This window comes from Gekko japonicus, unplaced genomic scaffold, assembly GCF_001447785.1.
Source record: "Gekko japonicus isolate JY-2015 unplaced genomic scaffold, Gekko_japonicus_V1.1 scaffold4483, whole genome shotgun sequence".
NCBI classification, from domain to species: Eukaryota; Metazoa; Chordata; class Lepidosauria; order Squamata; family Gekkonidae; genus Gekko; species Gekko japonicus.
In genome coordinates, this window is record NW_015166574.1 from 28,392 (window position 1) to 45,912 (window position 17,521).

At 46.2% G+C, this 17,521-nt stretch overlaps 1 protein-coding gene across 1 annotated transcript in view; it reads left to right on the forward strand.

The window, feature by feature from the left end:
• Nucleotides 1-4,900: 4,900 nt before the first annotated feature.
• Nucleotides 4,901-17,521, forward strand: part of FPGS (folylpolyglutamate synthase) — a 46,826-nt gene continuing 34,205 nt past the window's right edge. The window contains exons 1-2 of the mRNA XM_015412366.1: nt 4,901-5,097; nt 5,224-5,407. Coding sequence (XP_015267852.1) covers nt 4,901-5,097; nt 5,224-5,407 — 381 coding nt within the window. The remainder of the gene's footprint in view (nt 5,098-5,223; nt 5,408-17,521) is intronic.

The window sequence follows — 17,521 nt, forward strand, 5'->3', positions numbered from 1 at the left end:
CGGAATTCATTTTTTGTTTTTTTAAAAACGATTTCATTGAAAGATACATAAGCAAGATTACTATTTAAACATTAATACAGCCTGTAAGTGCAAATTCATTTTAACACAATGCCATCTATTAACTTGTCAGCAGGTACATCTTATTACCTTGTCACTTTCTTGTTATTTTCCACTTGTTCTACTAGAGTAGTAACGTATAATAATACCGTATAATAAATCCAGATATATTTTAGAAGGACCTTAAAAGTATCCATACATATATATATATTTGAGAATGCTCAAGCCATAAAAATTTTTTAAAGATGTATCCAATCTGCATAATTAGTATTTGCTGGAATTCATTTTTACCTGCATTGGGGGAGAACCGTAACGTGCATGTGTGTGTGAACAAGTTAAGAAACAATTAGAAGCTGCACGTGTAGGATGTATATGGAAAGTTGCATGCATAGATGATCATCTGCCGCGTTTGTCTCAGGCGATGCAGGCGCTCTTAAGGGCGCTTTCCAGCCGCGAGGCGTGTACAGAGCAAGCATGAACGTGCATTGAAAAATCTGCCCATTGGAAAGCGGTTTACTCAGTGTTTAAGCTGCGAACGCAGCAAATTCAGAAGGAGCTCACTGGCCCCTTAAAGACTAGCAAAACTTGGTCCAGCATAAGCTTTTGTGAGTCAGGGCTCACTTCATCAGATGCTTAGGACTGCCCGTCTGGTAGGTAAATGTTTTTGTATTCACAGCAGAAAGGCAAGAAACGCAACAGGGCAGCATGGAGGGAAAAATGTCTGTTTTATACGAATACTGGGATGTACAATAAAGCCAGCAGGTTTTTCACGAAGAAGTCCAGGGGTGTTGGGGTCCAGATTACGATAATAACCCAGACAGTCATAGTTTCTAGACCATAGTTAACCCAGACAGCTACAAAATCAATGAACATGAGGTTGCAAAAATGACATTCTTTAACGGAATGCATCTGCTGCTTGTTGGAGTTTTAAAACCACTCATCCCTGTGCAAAGCACCCAAAAATAGTCCCTGTGGATTGCAGCAGAACAGGTGTGTGCTTAAAGAATTCTCCTCCACTGAAGTTTTCAAAAATGCCCTTATCTGTTCACTAGGTTTAGGTTCACTGATGATTTTTTCCAAAAGATAGAGGTAAAAACACACACAATTTAAATAAATTATTTTGAGATGCACGTTAATGTGGCAGTATTGTGGGTAGTTCTAATAACAAGTAGTATGTGATTTTTCTTTCTGGAATTTGTCTGCTTCCAGTGTTCTTTGCTTAAGTCTGCAGTTGTATGCATATCTACTTGGATGTAAGCCCCTCTGAACAGAGATTGACTTCTGTGTAAACGTGTGAGGATCAGGGTACAAACTTCTGCTGAAATCTATGAAGCTTTAGAAAGTGCTCAGTGCTGGCTTCATCATACCATTTGGGTATAAGTCATCATCATCATACTTGCGCTATCAGTGTTCAAAAGTGCTTTGCACATGTTATCTCATTATTTTTGCAACAGCACTGTCAAATTGGCTGCGGTGGCTCAAGTGGTTAAGACGCTGAACTGCAGGCTATGGAAGGTCAGGAGTTCAGCAGTTCGAGACCCGAGTGTGCCACAAGACAGAGGGAGCTCCTGTCTCTAGTTCCAGCTCCTGCCAACCTAGCAGTTCAAAAGCAAGAAATTGCAAGTAGATAAATAGGTACCACTTCGGTGGGAAGGTAACAGCGTTCCGTGCACCTTGGTGTTTAGTCATGCCGGCCACATGACCACGGAAACGTCTTCGGACAGCGCTGGCTCTTCGGCTTTGAAACGGAGATGAGCACCGCAACCCTAGAGTCGGACTCGACTGGCTTTCGAGCAAGGGAACCTTTACCTTTTTACTGTCAAATTGGCCAGTGACCGTATTCCCCATATCACAGGGGGAGGGGCTGAGAGATGTGTGTTGCTTCCCTAAGACCATCCAGCGAGTTTTTGGTAAAGGCAAGACTCAGACTAGGGACCTTACAGATTGCAGCTGATTCTTTTGTCTGTTACATAGTCAGAGAGCTTTATGGTTCACCTGGTAGAGCATCTGCTTTGCATGCAGAAGGTCCCAGTTTGAATCCATGGCATCTCCAATTAAAAAGATCTCAGGTGCTGAGATAGACCATGTTCTGCATGAAACCTGGGAGAGCTGCTGCCAGTAAAACCTGACTGGGATGAGTTTAGATAGACCAGTAATCTGATTGCAAAAAACAGTAAGAAGTAGTAAATAAATAAAAATACATAAATGATTGGTGGCTGTTGGTGGTTTTACATTTCAGTGACTTCATTGGAAGAGGTATTAAACATGTGCCGAAATCTTTCCCACTGAGTTTAAATGCACGTTTAATAAGATCAGCATAAATGAAAGTAAGTTTCAACTGGCAAATCTTGTTAGGGCTGACATGAGAGGCTTTTATAGGTAGGTGGAGCACCTGACCTTTAACATCTGTGCATCAATTACATTCAATACATAGTGCACATCCAAAAAACTTCCTTGTGCCAAGTGTTTTTGAAGATGCTGAAGTGAGGTTGAGTGTACCTGTGGTTGGATAAACAGAGCACATTGTTATAAAGAAAGGCCTGATCTAAAACCAATTTGTCATCTCCCAGTGAATCACTTTGTAAAAGAGCTTAATAAAAAGCCATTAAAAAAGAAAGTAGTAGTCTTAGTTTTCCAGTTACAGTTGTGCTCCAGAGCTGAAAGCGCTTCAAATGTTTAAGCATGGCCTTTGGCCTGTTTACTTATCAATTAAAAATTACAAGATATCTCACTCAGCCTGATACTGCCCCTGCAAAAAAAAAATGTTTTGAGAGAGACAGTTGCTCATGTCCATTGTCACCTGAATGTGGATCTAAGTACATTCTACTTAAAGTACATTCTAAGTACATTCTACTTAAAGTACATTCTACTTTAAGTAGCATGATGGACTGCCCTGATGCACTTAAGGCACACCGACTTTTAAATGACTTCTGTTCTGACATCACTGAAAAAGTGGCCAAGTTTCTTCGCTCTGCTTTAAAGCTGTGCCAAAGGACCCCAGAGACAGAGCATTTTCATAGGTGTGTTTTAATCTGCTCCTAAATTGTACGATCTAGATACATAGTATTTTTATAGGTGTGTGTTTTAATCTGCTCTTAAATTGTATAATCTTTATCGACAATTTATGCCAATAAAGGCTAACTTGAACAATTAAAAATTTTCCCCACTGGTTCCTCCGTTGAAATTTTAGTTTACCCTACCCATTAAAATATGTGTGACATTTCCTTTACTAATCGTAATTCCCTGATAGTCAGGGTTAAAAACATCTTACAGCAGAGATGTCAAACTCATTTGTTAGGAGGGCCAGATCTGACATGTTACGTTGTCGGGCCGGGTGTGTGCCGTAAAACGTAACTCCAGGTACCGGAGATAGAAACTGTATAAAGGACAGCAGCTGGTAAGTTCTGAGTTGGTGTATCCTCACTGTAAGGTTTCCTGCTGGGAAGGGGGGGTGCAGAGGAAAACCCACATAGGCGGACTGGAGAGGCAGCAGTGCAGGCAGCGTGGGCAGGTGCTCCCACGATGCTTGACTGTTGCAGACAAGGCTGTCCTGCCATGCTGAAGCCACAGTGGAGTAGCTCCGCCCACTCCCCCCCCCCCCGTGATACCACTCCGCCATCTGCTCCTCGGCTGCATAAGAGCCCTGCACGGGTCGGTTCCAGCCCCCCGGGCCTTATGTTTGACACCCCTGCCTTATAGCACGTATCAATTGTCTTTCTCTCCAGTGAGTGACCTACAAGACTAAAAACCTACGGTCTGCAGCTGTCTAACTCAAGGATTTCAGCTTTAGCTTAGCTACTTCGCTTTGACAGAGTGCTTTCAACGAACAAACTGTTTCACTCACATCCTGTTGTTGCAGTCCTTACAACAGCCCTGCAAGTTTCTGGAGCAAAGTAGGGTTGGGAAATTCCTGGGGAATTGAGGGCAAAGCCTGGGGAGGTTCGAGTTTGGAAAGGCAGGAGGCTCAGCAGGGATGTGATCTTCTGGAATCTGCTTGCCCCAGATGCCACTTTCTCCAGGGGAGAAACTGATTGCTGTCCTATGGAGATCAGCTGTAACTCTGGGAGATCTCCAGACTCCGCCTGGAGGTTAGCAACCCTAGAGTCAAGGTACAGGACAGAGAAAGCCGTGATAGGGAAGAACTCAAGGAAATATTGCCCGGAATATTGAGTTGTACAATTCTTTGTGTCTACATTTTGAGAGAAAGGGTTCCCACCACAGGTGGGATGGACAAAAGGAAATACTTCTTTCCACAGCAAGTGATTGAAATGTGGAATTCGCTGCCGGAGGATGTAGTGATGGCCACAGGCACAGACAGCTTTAAAAGGGAGGAGTGGTCTATCAGTGCTACCGGCCATGGTGACTAAAGGGATCGCCATGTTCAGAGAAGAAGAAGAAGAAGAAGAGATTGGATTTATACCCTGCCCTTCACTACCCGAAGGAGTCAGAGTGGCTTACAATGTCCTTTCCCTTCCCCTCCCCACAACAGATGCCCTGTGAGGTAGGTGGGGCTGAGAGAGTTCTGACAGGAGCTCCTCTTTTTCAAGAAGAGCTCTTATCAGAACTATGGCTTGCCCAAGGTCATCCAGCAGGTGCAAGTGGAGGAGTGGGGAATCAAACCCGCTTCTCCCAGATTGGAGACTGCCGCACTTAACCACTACACCAAACTGGCAGTCAACCTCTGAATCCCAGTGCCGGAAGGCAACATCAAGGGAAGGCCTTGACCTCTGCGCCCTGTTATTGGACCTCCGGAGGATTTGGTTGGCCAGTGTGTGAGAGATGATGTTGGACTAGATGGACCACTGGTCTGATACAGCAAGGCTCTTATGATGTACGGCCAGGCATGGAGCCGGTCGTCTCCAGTGGGAGAATTGAGGACTTCAGCACTGTCCATCCCTTTGCGCTCAGAGATGGAACATCCTTTGGCACACTCACGCATGTGATTGTTTTGGTTATGAAAGGAGGACTGTTCTTCCCTTTGCCCCTCTGTGGTCGCTTCTCTGCCCCTCTGGATGAAGGTAGCGCCAGTGTTCAGTCTGGGTATCACAAGTAGCTTCAGAGCAGCATGCTTGCACAACCCTTAGTGGTGGGATTCTGATTTGCTAGTGTCCCATATTGCTAGAGACCTTCTGTACCTGTCCCCCCCCTCCCCCTGTCGTGGATCAGCTGGGCACAGCCCACGCTGAAGAGGCAGAAGACTCTGTGGAAGAGGAACAGGCAGGTGAAGGAGATCCCACCTTGCAGTCAGTTACAGACCGTCTGCTGCAGAGAGCTGCCGCGACCCTGCCAAGGAACGATGCACAGTCTGACAGTAGCATCCCAGCTGTTCAGGCCCGGGGCCCAGAACCAGGTAGCGTCCCACTATCCACCTCACCTCCCTTTTCTCTAGACTGTTGTAACGTAGGTGGAGGAGGGTCCGTCCTGAGATGGTGAAGAGAAAGGTGGAGGGGACGATTAGCAGTCCCGAGACCAGGGGGCGTTTCGTAGAAAAAGAGGTGCAGGAGCTTATTTTAGCATAACTCATTTGCATATGCCACACACCCTGACATCACCGGACGTGTGTCAGAAGGCAACACCCACAGCTCAGGCTTCCCTGGACTATTTTGGATGGCTAGCTATTGGGGTGGGGGAAAACATACAGATCTGTCCTTGCAGAGGAGGGAGAGCTTGTACCTGGATAAAACTTCGTATTAAAGGTGACACTGGACTGTTTTGGACTGGGGGGGGCTCTGCAACTTACCTGGCTGCTTCTTGCTCTGACTGAGGGCTGCTGGGAGCAGGGGGTGGGGCTTGTTGCATGTGCCCGCCCCCTGGGTTCTTTACTGCTGGAGCTCCGCTCCTGTGCGCTCCTGCAGGAAATGACCCCTGCCGGAGACACCTGGAACTAGATAGCAAGGAGGGAGAGCACACGTACCTACTGTAAAAGGTGGCGAGAGAGAGGGAGACTGGCCGTGGAAGCAACACGTCAAATTACTCCGGACCTCGCCACCCCTGACCCTGCCTCTGCCTTGTGACTTTGACCCTTTGGACTCTATCTAGACCTTGACTTTTGGATCTGCCCCGAACCTGCTCTTGTTGCTGACTCTGTATATGGCCTAGGAACTGGACTCTGACCACGCTGCGCTGGATTGTGCCTCCACCTTGCCTTGCTTTGCTACCCCACCCCGTGTCTGGCGTATTCTAGGACACACACACACACCCCGTTTCGTGGGCACTCCATGAAATTGCTGAGCGGTCGGGTTAGAACGGATAAAAGGAAGGACTTCTTCACCCAAAGAGTGATTAACACTTGGAATTCTCTGCCACAGGAAGTGGTGGTGGCTACAAGCATGGACGGTTTCAAAAGGGAATTAGATAAGCATATGGAGCAGAGGTCCATCAGTGGCTATTAGCCACAAGGTATAGATAGGGGCTCTGGGGCAAGTGATGCTCTGTCTTCTTGATGCTTGGGGGGGGGGCAACAGTGGGAGGGCTTCTAATGTCCTGGCCCCACTGGTGGACCTCCTGATGGCACTGGTATTTCTGGCCACTGTGTGACACAGAGTGTTGGACTGGATGGGCCTTTGGCCTGATCCAACATTGACATCTCTTATGTTCTTATGTTTGGCACCATCTGTGCCACAACAGATAAGATTCCAGAACCAAAGAATTTTGAGTGCTTATTAGGCCTGGCAACTAACTGGCTCCCAGAAGTGGGAATAAAACGTCCATTTTCTCCCCTTCTTTCCATTTCTTGGTTGCCACCTAATTGATTTATAAAAATCAAATATTTTTCATAAATGTTCATTCCCCCCCCAACCTGTCTGAGGGGAAAAAAGGGCCCTCTCCTGCTGTTTCCTCGTCACAAAATGTGTGGCTTCTGTCCCAAAAAAGTTGACCCACCGATTAAGCACCTTCACTGAAGCGGCTCTTAAGAGCCTTTAAGTCCTTCAAATAATAGTGGCTTGAATCGTAACTCCCCTTCAGCAGCAGAAGCCGTAACATAGCGGGGATACACAATTCATGTGTCTACTCCAGTAACGGTCAAGAAGGAAATGAGGCGTGATCATGTGGAAGTTGTTAGCCTCACTGAGCCATCTTGTATTTTGTAAGCAGAGGTTCTCTTCTCCGGAGACGTTTTTAACAATGCAGTATTGGGTTAGAAGGCACTGACGACTCAATAAGTGAGGGATGGAGGTGAGTTTGGGGTCCGTGGAGCATTTTATTTTTTTGTATCTCTCTGTGGGAAATCTTTTCCCCGCCCCATTCAAACGCTTTATAATTTTATATTTTGTGCATCTTTACAACAAACTTCAGGAGAGAGTTCATTGTGCTCAGAGGCTCTGGCTTCATGTTATTCTCACTGCATGGTGGATCTACCTGCTGAAAATTCCCTTCACCAGCGGGCAGGGAAAGGTGGTGGAGATGGCTATTTTACAGGGCAAAAGGCAGCCTTTCTCCTCCTCTTGCAGTGCCTAATTTTCCTTTGCAGTTGGGAGGGAGAGGACCCAGGGAACATGAGCTGGAAAGAGACAAAGGCAGAGGAGTGTCTGGTGGAGAGAGGCCGACAGCGGTGTTGGCTCTACCATGCAGGTAGGCACCAGTGTTCCCTCTAAGCTGAGTTTAGTGTGAGCGAGTTCACAGTTTTTTAGCCTCCGGCTCACACATTCTTGTCTCAGCTCAGGAAGGAGGGCTGCAATGCAAACTAATTTCTGCAGCAGCCAAATTGCTCGCTCACAACTTTAATGCCAGCAGCTCACAAACAAGTAGAATTTTTGCTCACAAGTCTCAGCTTAAAGGGAGCATTGGTAGGCACCTGCTTTGTTTTTTGAACATAGGGAAATGTTACACTCTAAATGGGGGAAAGGCAGGATATGCAGACAATTTTGATTTTTATTTCTGAGGAGTACGCCAGACATTAAAACACTGTCAAACCAGGATCACTTCTGCCACTGAAATCTGCTGGCTGCCATCTCCACTTTCCCAGAATGCCACATGGTTCAATCTTAGTGGGGCAGCAGCATATAAACAAATCAAACATAAAACTCACTTCAACTCTTGCTCCCTGTCACAGAAGCAATCGTAAATGTGGCTCTTTGAAGAAGAAAAAGAAGAATAGATTGGATTTATACCCCGCCCTTCACTACCCAAAGGAGTCTCAGAGCGGCTTACAAACTCCTTCCCCTTCCCCTCCCCACAACAGACACCCTGTGATGTAGGTGGGGCTGAGAGAGCTCTGACAGGAACTGCTCTTTTTCAAGAACAGCTCTTATCAGAACTGTGGCTTCCCCAAGGTCATCCAGCCAGGTGCAAGTGGAGGAGTGGGGAATCAAACCCAGTTTCCCCAGATTAGAGTCCGCGCACTTAACCACTACACCACCTCCTAGGCCCCACATGTTAGTTTATTTATTAACTTTATTTATATCCCACTTTTCCTCACAGCAACCCCGTGAGGTAGGTCAGGCTGAGAGTGTGTGACTGGCCCAAGGACACCCAGCGAGCTTCCATGGCAGTGTGGGGCTTCATACCTGGCTCACTGAGATCCTAGTCTTACAGTCTAACTATTACACCACCTTGGCTCTCACACTGTGTAAGTACAGTAGTAATTAATAATTATCGCATGGCAGTACGTGTAGTATTGTCTGGCAGCCAGAAGTTCTACCTCTTGGAGCGTTATGCACCACTAGGTGGCGAGCTAGACTTGTATTTAAGGCAAGAGATTTTTGCAGAGGTGGTTTGCCCTTGTCTTCCTCCGTGTCTCAACCCTGTTATTCCTTGGAGGTCTCCCATCTGAATACTATCTAGGGCTGACCCTGCTTAGCTTCTGAGATCTGACTAAATCGGGCTAGCCTGGGCTATCCAGGTCAGGGCTTGTGTGAGTACAAGGTAGTTAGAGCATCAAACGAGGATCTGGGAGACACAGCTTCGAATTCCGACTCTGGCATGGAAGCTTGCTGGGTGACCTTGGCCCGGTCACGCACTTTCAGCACAACCTGCCTCACAGGATTGGTATTTATTGCTATTTAGTTATAAGATTCATACCCTGAGTTTCTGCCCTCACCAGGGCCGCTGGATCCTAACAGATTTAAAACATCTATATATCTAATTCTCAAGTCGCCCCCTGGTGTGCGGATACTTAAATCCGCACATCGGGGAAACCTGGGAGGGAGGGAGAGGTTTGTGCGCACGTGGGGCGGTCCCCACGTGTGTACAAAAATCCTAAATCTGGAAAAAAAACATCGGGGGGGATGTTTAAATCCCCCCGAAACTCACAGAGCGTCCCCTGCGCATGCGCAGGGAACGCTCTGCGACCGCCGCTGCCGAGCGGGGGGGGAACGGGGGAGGAACTGGCAGGATGGGGAGGGACTTACCTCCTGCTGCTTCCTCCTCCGCCTTCTGACTTTGGAGCTCTGCCTCCCTCCCCCCCTCCACCCCCCCGCAAGTTTCGCGGGTCCACCCCTTGTACATACTAAAACTACATCTGAAAAATCATTAAAATGGGGGGGAAAACCGCATTATTAAAACCAAGTTAAAGTATGAATACATAAAAGCAGCATTAAAACACAGGGCAGGAAGGAGGGATCACCGAAGGCACACCAAGTAAAGAGGTCGTCACCGATTGGTGGCTGTGGGGAACACCCAATTCTCTTGTGGGGGGAGAGCGTTCCAGAGCTCTGGGGCCGTCACTGAAAAGGCCCTCTCCTGGGTTGCTACCCTCTTAATCTCGGAAGGTGAGGGCACCTGAAACAGGGCCCCCGAAGATGACCCGTAGTGGTTGGGTAGATTCGTAAGGGAGTTGATGGTCCTTCAGGGGTGCTGGTCCCAAACATGTGGGGCTTTAAAGGTCAGCACCTTGAATCGTGCCCGGAACCAGATTGGGAGCCAGTGTAGATGGGCCAGGATCGGAGCCATGTCGTGAGAATGAAATGGGAAAAAGGAGAATGAAGTGAGGGACAAGCGGGGGCAGGGAGGAAATGAGAGGAACTGCTGAGTTGCCTTGGAAGGTTTTACGGCAAGGCCTTCCCAGGCAACCAGCGGCTGTCCCAGAAGCCTCTTTGGCATTCTGGCTCGTCGTGAACCCTGTCGCTTGCTTCTTGGGTCATGCAGCTATGGATGGTATGTAGGGTATTCTCTCTTCTCCCAAGTGCAGTTGTTGATGTGGGCTTGTGACTTGGCCTCACTGTCCCCATTTTACAAATAGGGGAAGATCAGTTCATAGAATCCCAGAGTTGGAAGGGGCCAACCCACTGCTAGAGATGTAAAAGTTCCGGAAATTTTGAAGCTCGGAAAAAACCCCGTTTTTTCCCCCCCAGGTTTTTTCGGGAAAAAACAGAGATTTTCGGAAAAAATTGAAAAAAATGCTACACTAGCATTTCTTTTGTCTTTTCTAGATTGAAAGTCATTCTGTTACTTTAGGAACATAAAATATGACTATGGACATTTTTACTTGGCATGAAATTATCACAACTAGCATATTGAAAATATAGTGTATCCAAACAATTATTACAAACAGAATACTCACCCACATGCAAAAACAAAACTAAAACTTTTTTTTATTTTCTTCTGACAATCGCACCTCCTAAAGGAAGAAATGCATCTTGTTCTTGCATTGGAGAGTTCAGTTTGTAACCTAGGACTTGCTTGTCCTCAGTGCACAGAAATTAGATCAATCTGATACCATATACATATATATTTTAGAAATGATTTGGAAAATATTTGAACACCTTGTCTTAAAATATTTTATTCATCATGTTAAAATAAATAAAACCTTTTCCTTTTGCTTTTTTCAATTTTAATTTTTCGGGGAAAAACGAAAAAACCCTGTTTTTTCCCAGAATTTTTCCGTTTTTTTTTCCGGGCCTTCACGTCTCTACCCCCTGCTCAATGCAGGATCAGCCTAGATCATCCCTGACAAGGGTCTGTCCAGCCGCTGCATGAAGACTGCCAATGAGGGGGAGCTCACCACCTCCCTAGACAGCTGATTCCACTTTTGTGCATCTGTTAATATCAAAAAGCTTTTCCTAATAATCCAGCTGGTACCTTCCCTCCCTTAATTTAAACCCATTCTTGCGAGTCCTCTCCTCTGCTGCCAACAGGAACAGCTCCCTGCCCTCTTCTAAGTGACAGCCCTTCCGATACTTCAAATCCTCTTCTCCCGTCTACAGGTAGTTTGGCCAGGGCCTCTCAAGCCTAACTGAAGTTTTGTGGTTCCAAAGACAACAGCTGCATTGAGATGTCGCAGCATGCCCTGCTTTATAAACCTTGGCTTGCCAAAATCTTAGGTGGTTACAAGTGACAGCTGAATGCAGACAAAGTCCTGCCAACCAGAGTTTCTTGGTTGACATCAAACGGAGGTTTGCATCTCGCTTGTTAACCACCATTAGTACCAAATCTGTTCTGGCTTCTGAATGCACAAGCCACACTTTGTTTAGCAGCACCATCCCTTGCAGCTACCTGGCTTCCGATCAGGTTCAAGGGTATGGCACTAACCTTTAAGGCCCTGTGCAGTCAGGGACCAACATACCTGCAAGACCGCCTCTCCCCATATGCCCCTCGGCTGAACAACATCGTCTGGTATTCCCCAGCCCAAAAGACTTCCAGTTGAGATCAGGGTTTATTACAATTCCACAAGGCCTGCAAAACTGAGCTGTTCCGCCAGGCCTTTGGTTGCAGCAGCGGATGTTTGATTACATTGGCCTCCCCTGCCCTAATTCACCTATATTATCCACTGGACCAACTTATGCTTGGGCCCACCTGCTGATATGCAGGTCTCCCATGTTTGTTTGTACTACGCTCCCGGGATCCTGCTGATTCTGTTGGGTTTTAGCTTGCCATCACTGGTTTTTGTTTTAACTTGGAACTATGTGGACATTATTTTATCCATTTTATTGAGCCTGCCGTAACCTGCCCTGAGCCGGCTTGCAGGGGAGGGTGGGATAGAAATCCCAAGAAATAAATAAAATAAAAAATATGCCTTCTTCAATGTTGGGTGGGAAGGAAGAAGAAGAGATTGGGTTAATAGCCCGCCCTTCACTCGGAGTCTCAGAGCGGCTTACAATCTCCTTCCCTCCTCTCCCCACAACAGACACTCTGTGAGGTAGGTGGGGCTGAGAGAGCTCTTTTGAGAACTGCTCATGACAGAACAGCTCTGAGAGAACTGTGGCTTGCCCAAGGTCACCCAGCAGCTGCATGTGAAGGAGTGGGTAATCAAACCTGGTTCTCCCATATTAGGGTCCACGCTCCTAACCACTATACCAAACTGGAAGCAAAAAGCAGACACACCAGGGTTTATGCAGAAACTGGGCAAACTAACCAGAATTTGTTGCACAACCACTGGTTTTGCTGTAATATCTGAACGCCACCTAGTAGTATTTATTTATCATATGGCAGAGTTACACACAGGAAGCATATTATAACATAAAATACGTAGTCAGCCTAGTACCTAATTGTACTTTTAATTGTTCTAATGGGCTAGTTTTTCAGTTGGTTTTAAAATCTGGTTTTATTATATATGCTTTGAGTTCGTTAGCCACCTTGGTGTTCCCCCATGGATTTGAAAAATAATAAATAATATTAGTACTTCATCTGCTGTATCGCACTGGCTGTCTATACTTGGTTTTATGGGTGGGAGGAAAAGGAAATTGGATGACGTTGGAGAGGATGGGACTGGTGGCCGTGGATGGAGTTTTGGGCACATAGCAAAAGCGATACTAATTTATGTGGTGGGGAGGGGGAATAACTTGATCCCTGCACGCCCCCCTACCCGACTTCAACACAAATACAGTATTGCCACATGCCTGTTGGAGATATAGTATCCTGCTTGCAAAGTGAGATGATTGGAGCTTTTTATAGAAACAGGGGGGTCCCCTTACAAACTAACATTGCAGATCTGTGCAGCCTATTTAAAGTATGTCCTCCCCGCACATGTCATGCACTTGCTGTTCCCCCTACATAGTGTGTGGGAGTGTATTTCCTCCGTGGGGAAGATAGTGGTTGATAAAGAGATTGTGTCTTCTTCCTGATGGGATGGCTCTGTATTTCAGAGTTTCTAGAAACAGGGCTCAAGAGATGACCGATCAAAGAGACCTCGCATGTAGCCTTGTTCAAGTCAATGTTGGTCTTCAAAAAGCCAAAACACAACACAATTGTGTGCAGTCACACACACACACGCACACAGAACTGATTCTTAACACTGGGCTGATAAGTGGGGCTGTGACTTCAGAAGAGCTGACTTCTACTAGAAATACTCAAAGCCAGTTTCATCTGGCCAGATGCTAGGGACAGGTAAAGGTACCTATGACCGGAATGTGGTGTGTGTGTGTTTCCAGCAAGTGCTGCTGTTAAGCTCTGTGTTGGCCAGAGGCTCCATATGCTGATGGAAACATGTGTAGCATTCCCTTGTGGCATGCATTTCTCAGCATCAGCACCTGTCTGTCTGCTTTGTTTGCCAGTGTGGAGTAGTGGGTACAGTGTCAGGCTAGGGGACCCAGGTTTGTATCCCCACTCAGCACTGGAAGCTTGCTGGATAACCTTGGGCCTTTCACTGTCTGTTTCTTAACCTAGCCTACCTTACAGGGTGGTTGTTAGAGTAAAACAAAGTGGAGATGCTTTAGATTCCCATTGGGAAGGAAAGTAACGAAGACATACTTTTATTTGCTTTTCTAAAAGGGATCGGTTGGCTTTCTACTAGCACAGCTTTGCAAACAAGTCCACAAAAGTGCATGTTAATTTTTTTCCCCACTGGCCATTTGCCCACATGTGCCTATGTTAGTTGTTGGGAACCTAACTACAGGAACAAAAGAAACATATTTTTGTAAAGCTTCCCTTCCTGAGCACCCAAAGGCAATTCTTACCCAATTCAAGAGTCCACGTTAGTACTTGACTACAGGCCGGTTCTAGCTTTGTAGTGCTGGTGGTGGATACAGGCTAAAATCTCATAGTTCAGATAAGCCTGGGTAGTCTAGCGAGTGCTTCATCTTTTCCCTCCTTCCTTCCCAACATGCACTGATCAGCTAACAAAAGGTTCTCATTTTCACTGCAAATCATAGTTTGTCAGTCCATCCAAACAAGAAAGCTAGCGTGGCATAGCGCTTAGGTGTCGAACTCATTTGTTATGAGGGCTGGATCTGACACAAATGAGACCTCGTTGGGCCGGGCCATGTGTGTCATAAAATGTAATGCTGGGTAGTGGAGATATAAACTTTATAAAGGACACAAACACAAAGGATTTTTTTAACTTAAAATAAAAACATGCTTAAAACGTTAGCACTCTTGCAGTATTTTGTTTATTTAACAGTGTCTGATAACTGACACCTCTTGCTCTGAATTATTGCATCAAAATATCTGTGCTGTTGCAGCCTTAGCACCACTGACTGGCAATGAAGCGGAAAAAATAAAAGAAGAGATGGATTTGGCCTATAGAGCCTATTCCAACTTCACAAAGAAAAATAAGTTGCCAGCGGAAGTGGTAGTGAAATTTACAAAGCAATGTCTCCGAGATCAGATTTTAAAGGCAGTTTCAGCAACACCCTTGAAAATTGGAGATCAACCGATCAGGATTTTGAAAGATGTTCCATTTGAAATCAGAATGAAAAGAAAGGAATATAAAGGACTGACCATGTTCTTACAAAGTCATCAAGTCAGTTACAGATGGTTGGTGCCCGAAGGATTGGTCTTTAAATTTAAAGACAGAAGAGAAAAGATAGACTCTATCTTCAAGGCTCAAGACTTTTTGAAGAGGCACGCCAGTACAGAAGAAGAAGCAGAACTTGCCAAGTGGATGTCGGGAGCCAGCGGAGAAGACAGCAGCTCGGAGGGAGAGGAGAAGACAGCCAGTTCACTGTGGACCTGATAGAAGCCCTCCGGGGGCCTGATCCGGCCCCTGGGCCGCATGTTTGACATCCCTGGCTTAGAGCGTTGGAGTACTATCTGAGAGACCCAGGTTCAGATCCCTACCCTGCTGTGCAAGGTTGCTGGGTGACTTTGGGCCCACCATACACTTTCAGGCTAATCTGCCTCACAGAATCGTTATGAGGATAAATCGGAGAAGAGGAAAATGACGTACGCTGCATTGGTCCCCTCTGGCGAGGAAGGTGAGGCATGAAAAAATAAAATAAATCGCACACGATGCATCGTGTTCTGACTGCAGACTAGGATTCTAAGACAGAGTTGAGTGTTAATTTGAAATCATGGTGTCCAGGAAAGAGAAGAGAGCACAGGTTGTGACAGGGTTTGTTGTGGAAGTCTTGACTTTTCTTGCTGGGTAGGGTGTGAAGAAACTCAGAGCCTGAGGGATTTCTCAGGCTGATAATACTGGAGTCCTGCTGTCTCTCAGTCTCCACCATGGCTGTAATAATATTGACCTAACTTAGCGGCAATATTGTTAGGATTGTTCTCAGGAATGCGCATTTTAGCACTGGTTGGGGTGGCAGGGGCATAATATAGATTCTAAAGGTAAAGGTAAAAGTTCCCTTGCTCGAAAGCCCGTCGAATCCGACTCTAGGGTTGCGGTGCTCATCTCCGTTTCCAAGCCGAAGAGCCAGCGCTGTCCGAAGACGTTTCCGTGGCCATGTGGCCGGCATGACTAAACACCAAGGTGCACGGAACGCTGTTACCTTCCCACCGAAGTGGTCCCTATTTATCTACTTGCAATGTCTTGCTTTCGAACTGCTAGGTTGGCAGGAGCTGGAACTAGAGACGGGAGCTCACTCCGTCATGCGGCACACTTGGGTCTCGAACTGCTGAACTACCGACCTTCCACAGCCTGCAGTTCAGCGTCTTAACCACTTGAGCCACCGCAGCTCCTTAATATAGATTCTACATGATTATTATAGACAGTTGACACAACCATTTATGCTTTTATAAGGAGCTTCTCCCCCTCAGTTTTAATGTTACTTTGACACCCTCTGACCCCTGATTTGTGGGCTGCATTGCAAATTGCCTAACCAGCCGTCTGCGGGGCTCTTGTTGGTGTTAGGCCCAAAGCATCGATGGTTATCACAAGTAGCAAAGCATACCCGAGAACAGTTCTAGTGTAACAGTTAGTACTGAGACTGGAGGAGACTGGAGTTCAAATTATGCAGTTCCGCAGGGCCTATAAGACGGAGCTCTTCCGCCAGGCTTTCCCATAGGGGCCACCACTACCACCGCCACCAATGAGGTGGACAACATCGGGGTAAGGATGGCCCAGGAAGATCTGCCACAATTTCTGCGTGGCCACTGGATTTACCTGGTTGAGCTATAGGATAACATCACCCTGGAGAACCATCTAGAGACCATCTTGTTAAATTGAGTATAATTTTATTAACTGTCATGAATGTTTTATTGCTTTTATCTGTTTTATATGGGCTTTGCCCCTTGTAAGCCGCCCTGAGCCCGCTCTGCGGGGAGGGCGGGGTATAAATCTTAATAAATAAATAAATAAAAATAAATAAATTCTACTCAGCCCTGAATTTCACTGGATGGCCTCGGGCAGTCATGTCTTCTTGGCCCAGCCTACTGTGAAGAGTTGATATGAGGAGAATATTAAGGAAGAAAGATATGGTGTGTTATGTACCAGTTGATGACATATAATTAAGTTGTAAAATAGGTTGGGTTGTAAGAGTTTGTTGTTAGCTGTTTAGTAAATATTATCTATTAAAAGGAGGAAATTTTGCCCTGAGTGGCTCGGAGGAGGGGTGGGGTAGGAATGAAATAAATACTGAGAAGTGGGTTGGCCTCTTGTGGTGAACTGTTTTGAATATTTATACGATAATATTTATTTATTTTCATAAGATTATCAGCCTATTTGGATGCTGAATTAAACATACGGTATTCAGTAGTGTATTGTACACATTTTCTCATTAATGTGGACAAAGTTATGTTTAAACAAATGCTTGAAAATACGTTGTATTTGTCTACGACGTGTCCAGGAATTATCACGATCAAATGATGTAGATGGTCTTACATTAAAAAGTCTTTTCATACTACATATTTTGAGGAATGCCTTGTCTTAAAACTCTTTTCACGCCAGGATATTTCATAGAAAACTTTTTCACCTGCTTTCCAAGAAGTTGCTTTCCAAGAAGTTCCAATGGAAAAACTGGAAACTGAAAGAGTACCTGGGGAATTGCCCTGACCTGGAGGGTCTAAGCTAGCCTGATCTATATATCTAATAGCCAAGTTGCCCCCTCCGTGCGGATATCTAAATCCGCACATCGGGGGCACTTGGGGGGCAGGGAGACTTTCCTGCATACTTGGGGCAGTCCCCAGGTGTGCAGAAAAATTGAAAAAGTTTAAAAAACTGTACGGGGGATATTTAAATCCCCAAAAAGTAAAAGCGTTCCCTGCGCATGCGCAGAAAACGCTCTGGGAACTCTGTGGCGGGCCAGCGACTGGGAGGCGCTCTGGCCTCACTGCTGGTGCCAGGGGGGAATCGGCGGAGGGGCAGATCGGCGGGCCCGGTGGCTGGGAGGCGCTCAGGCCTTGCCACCAGTGCCCGCGGGGG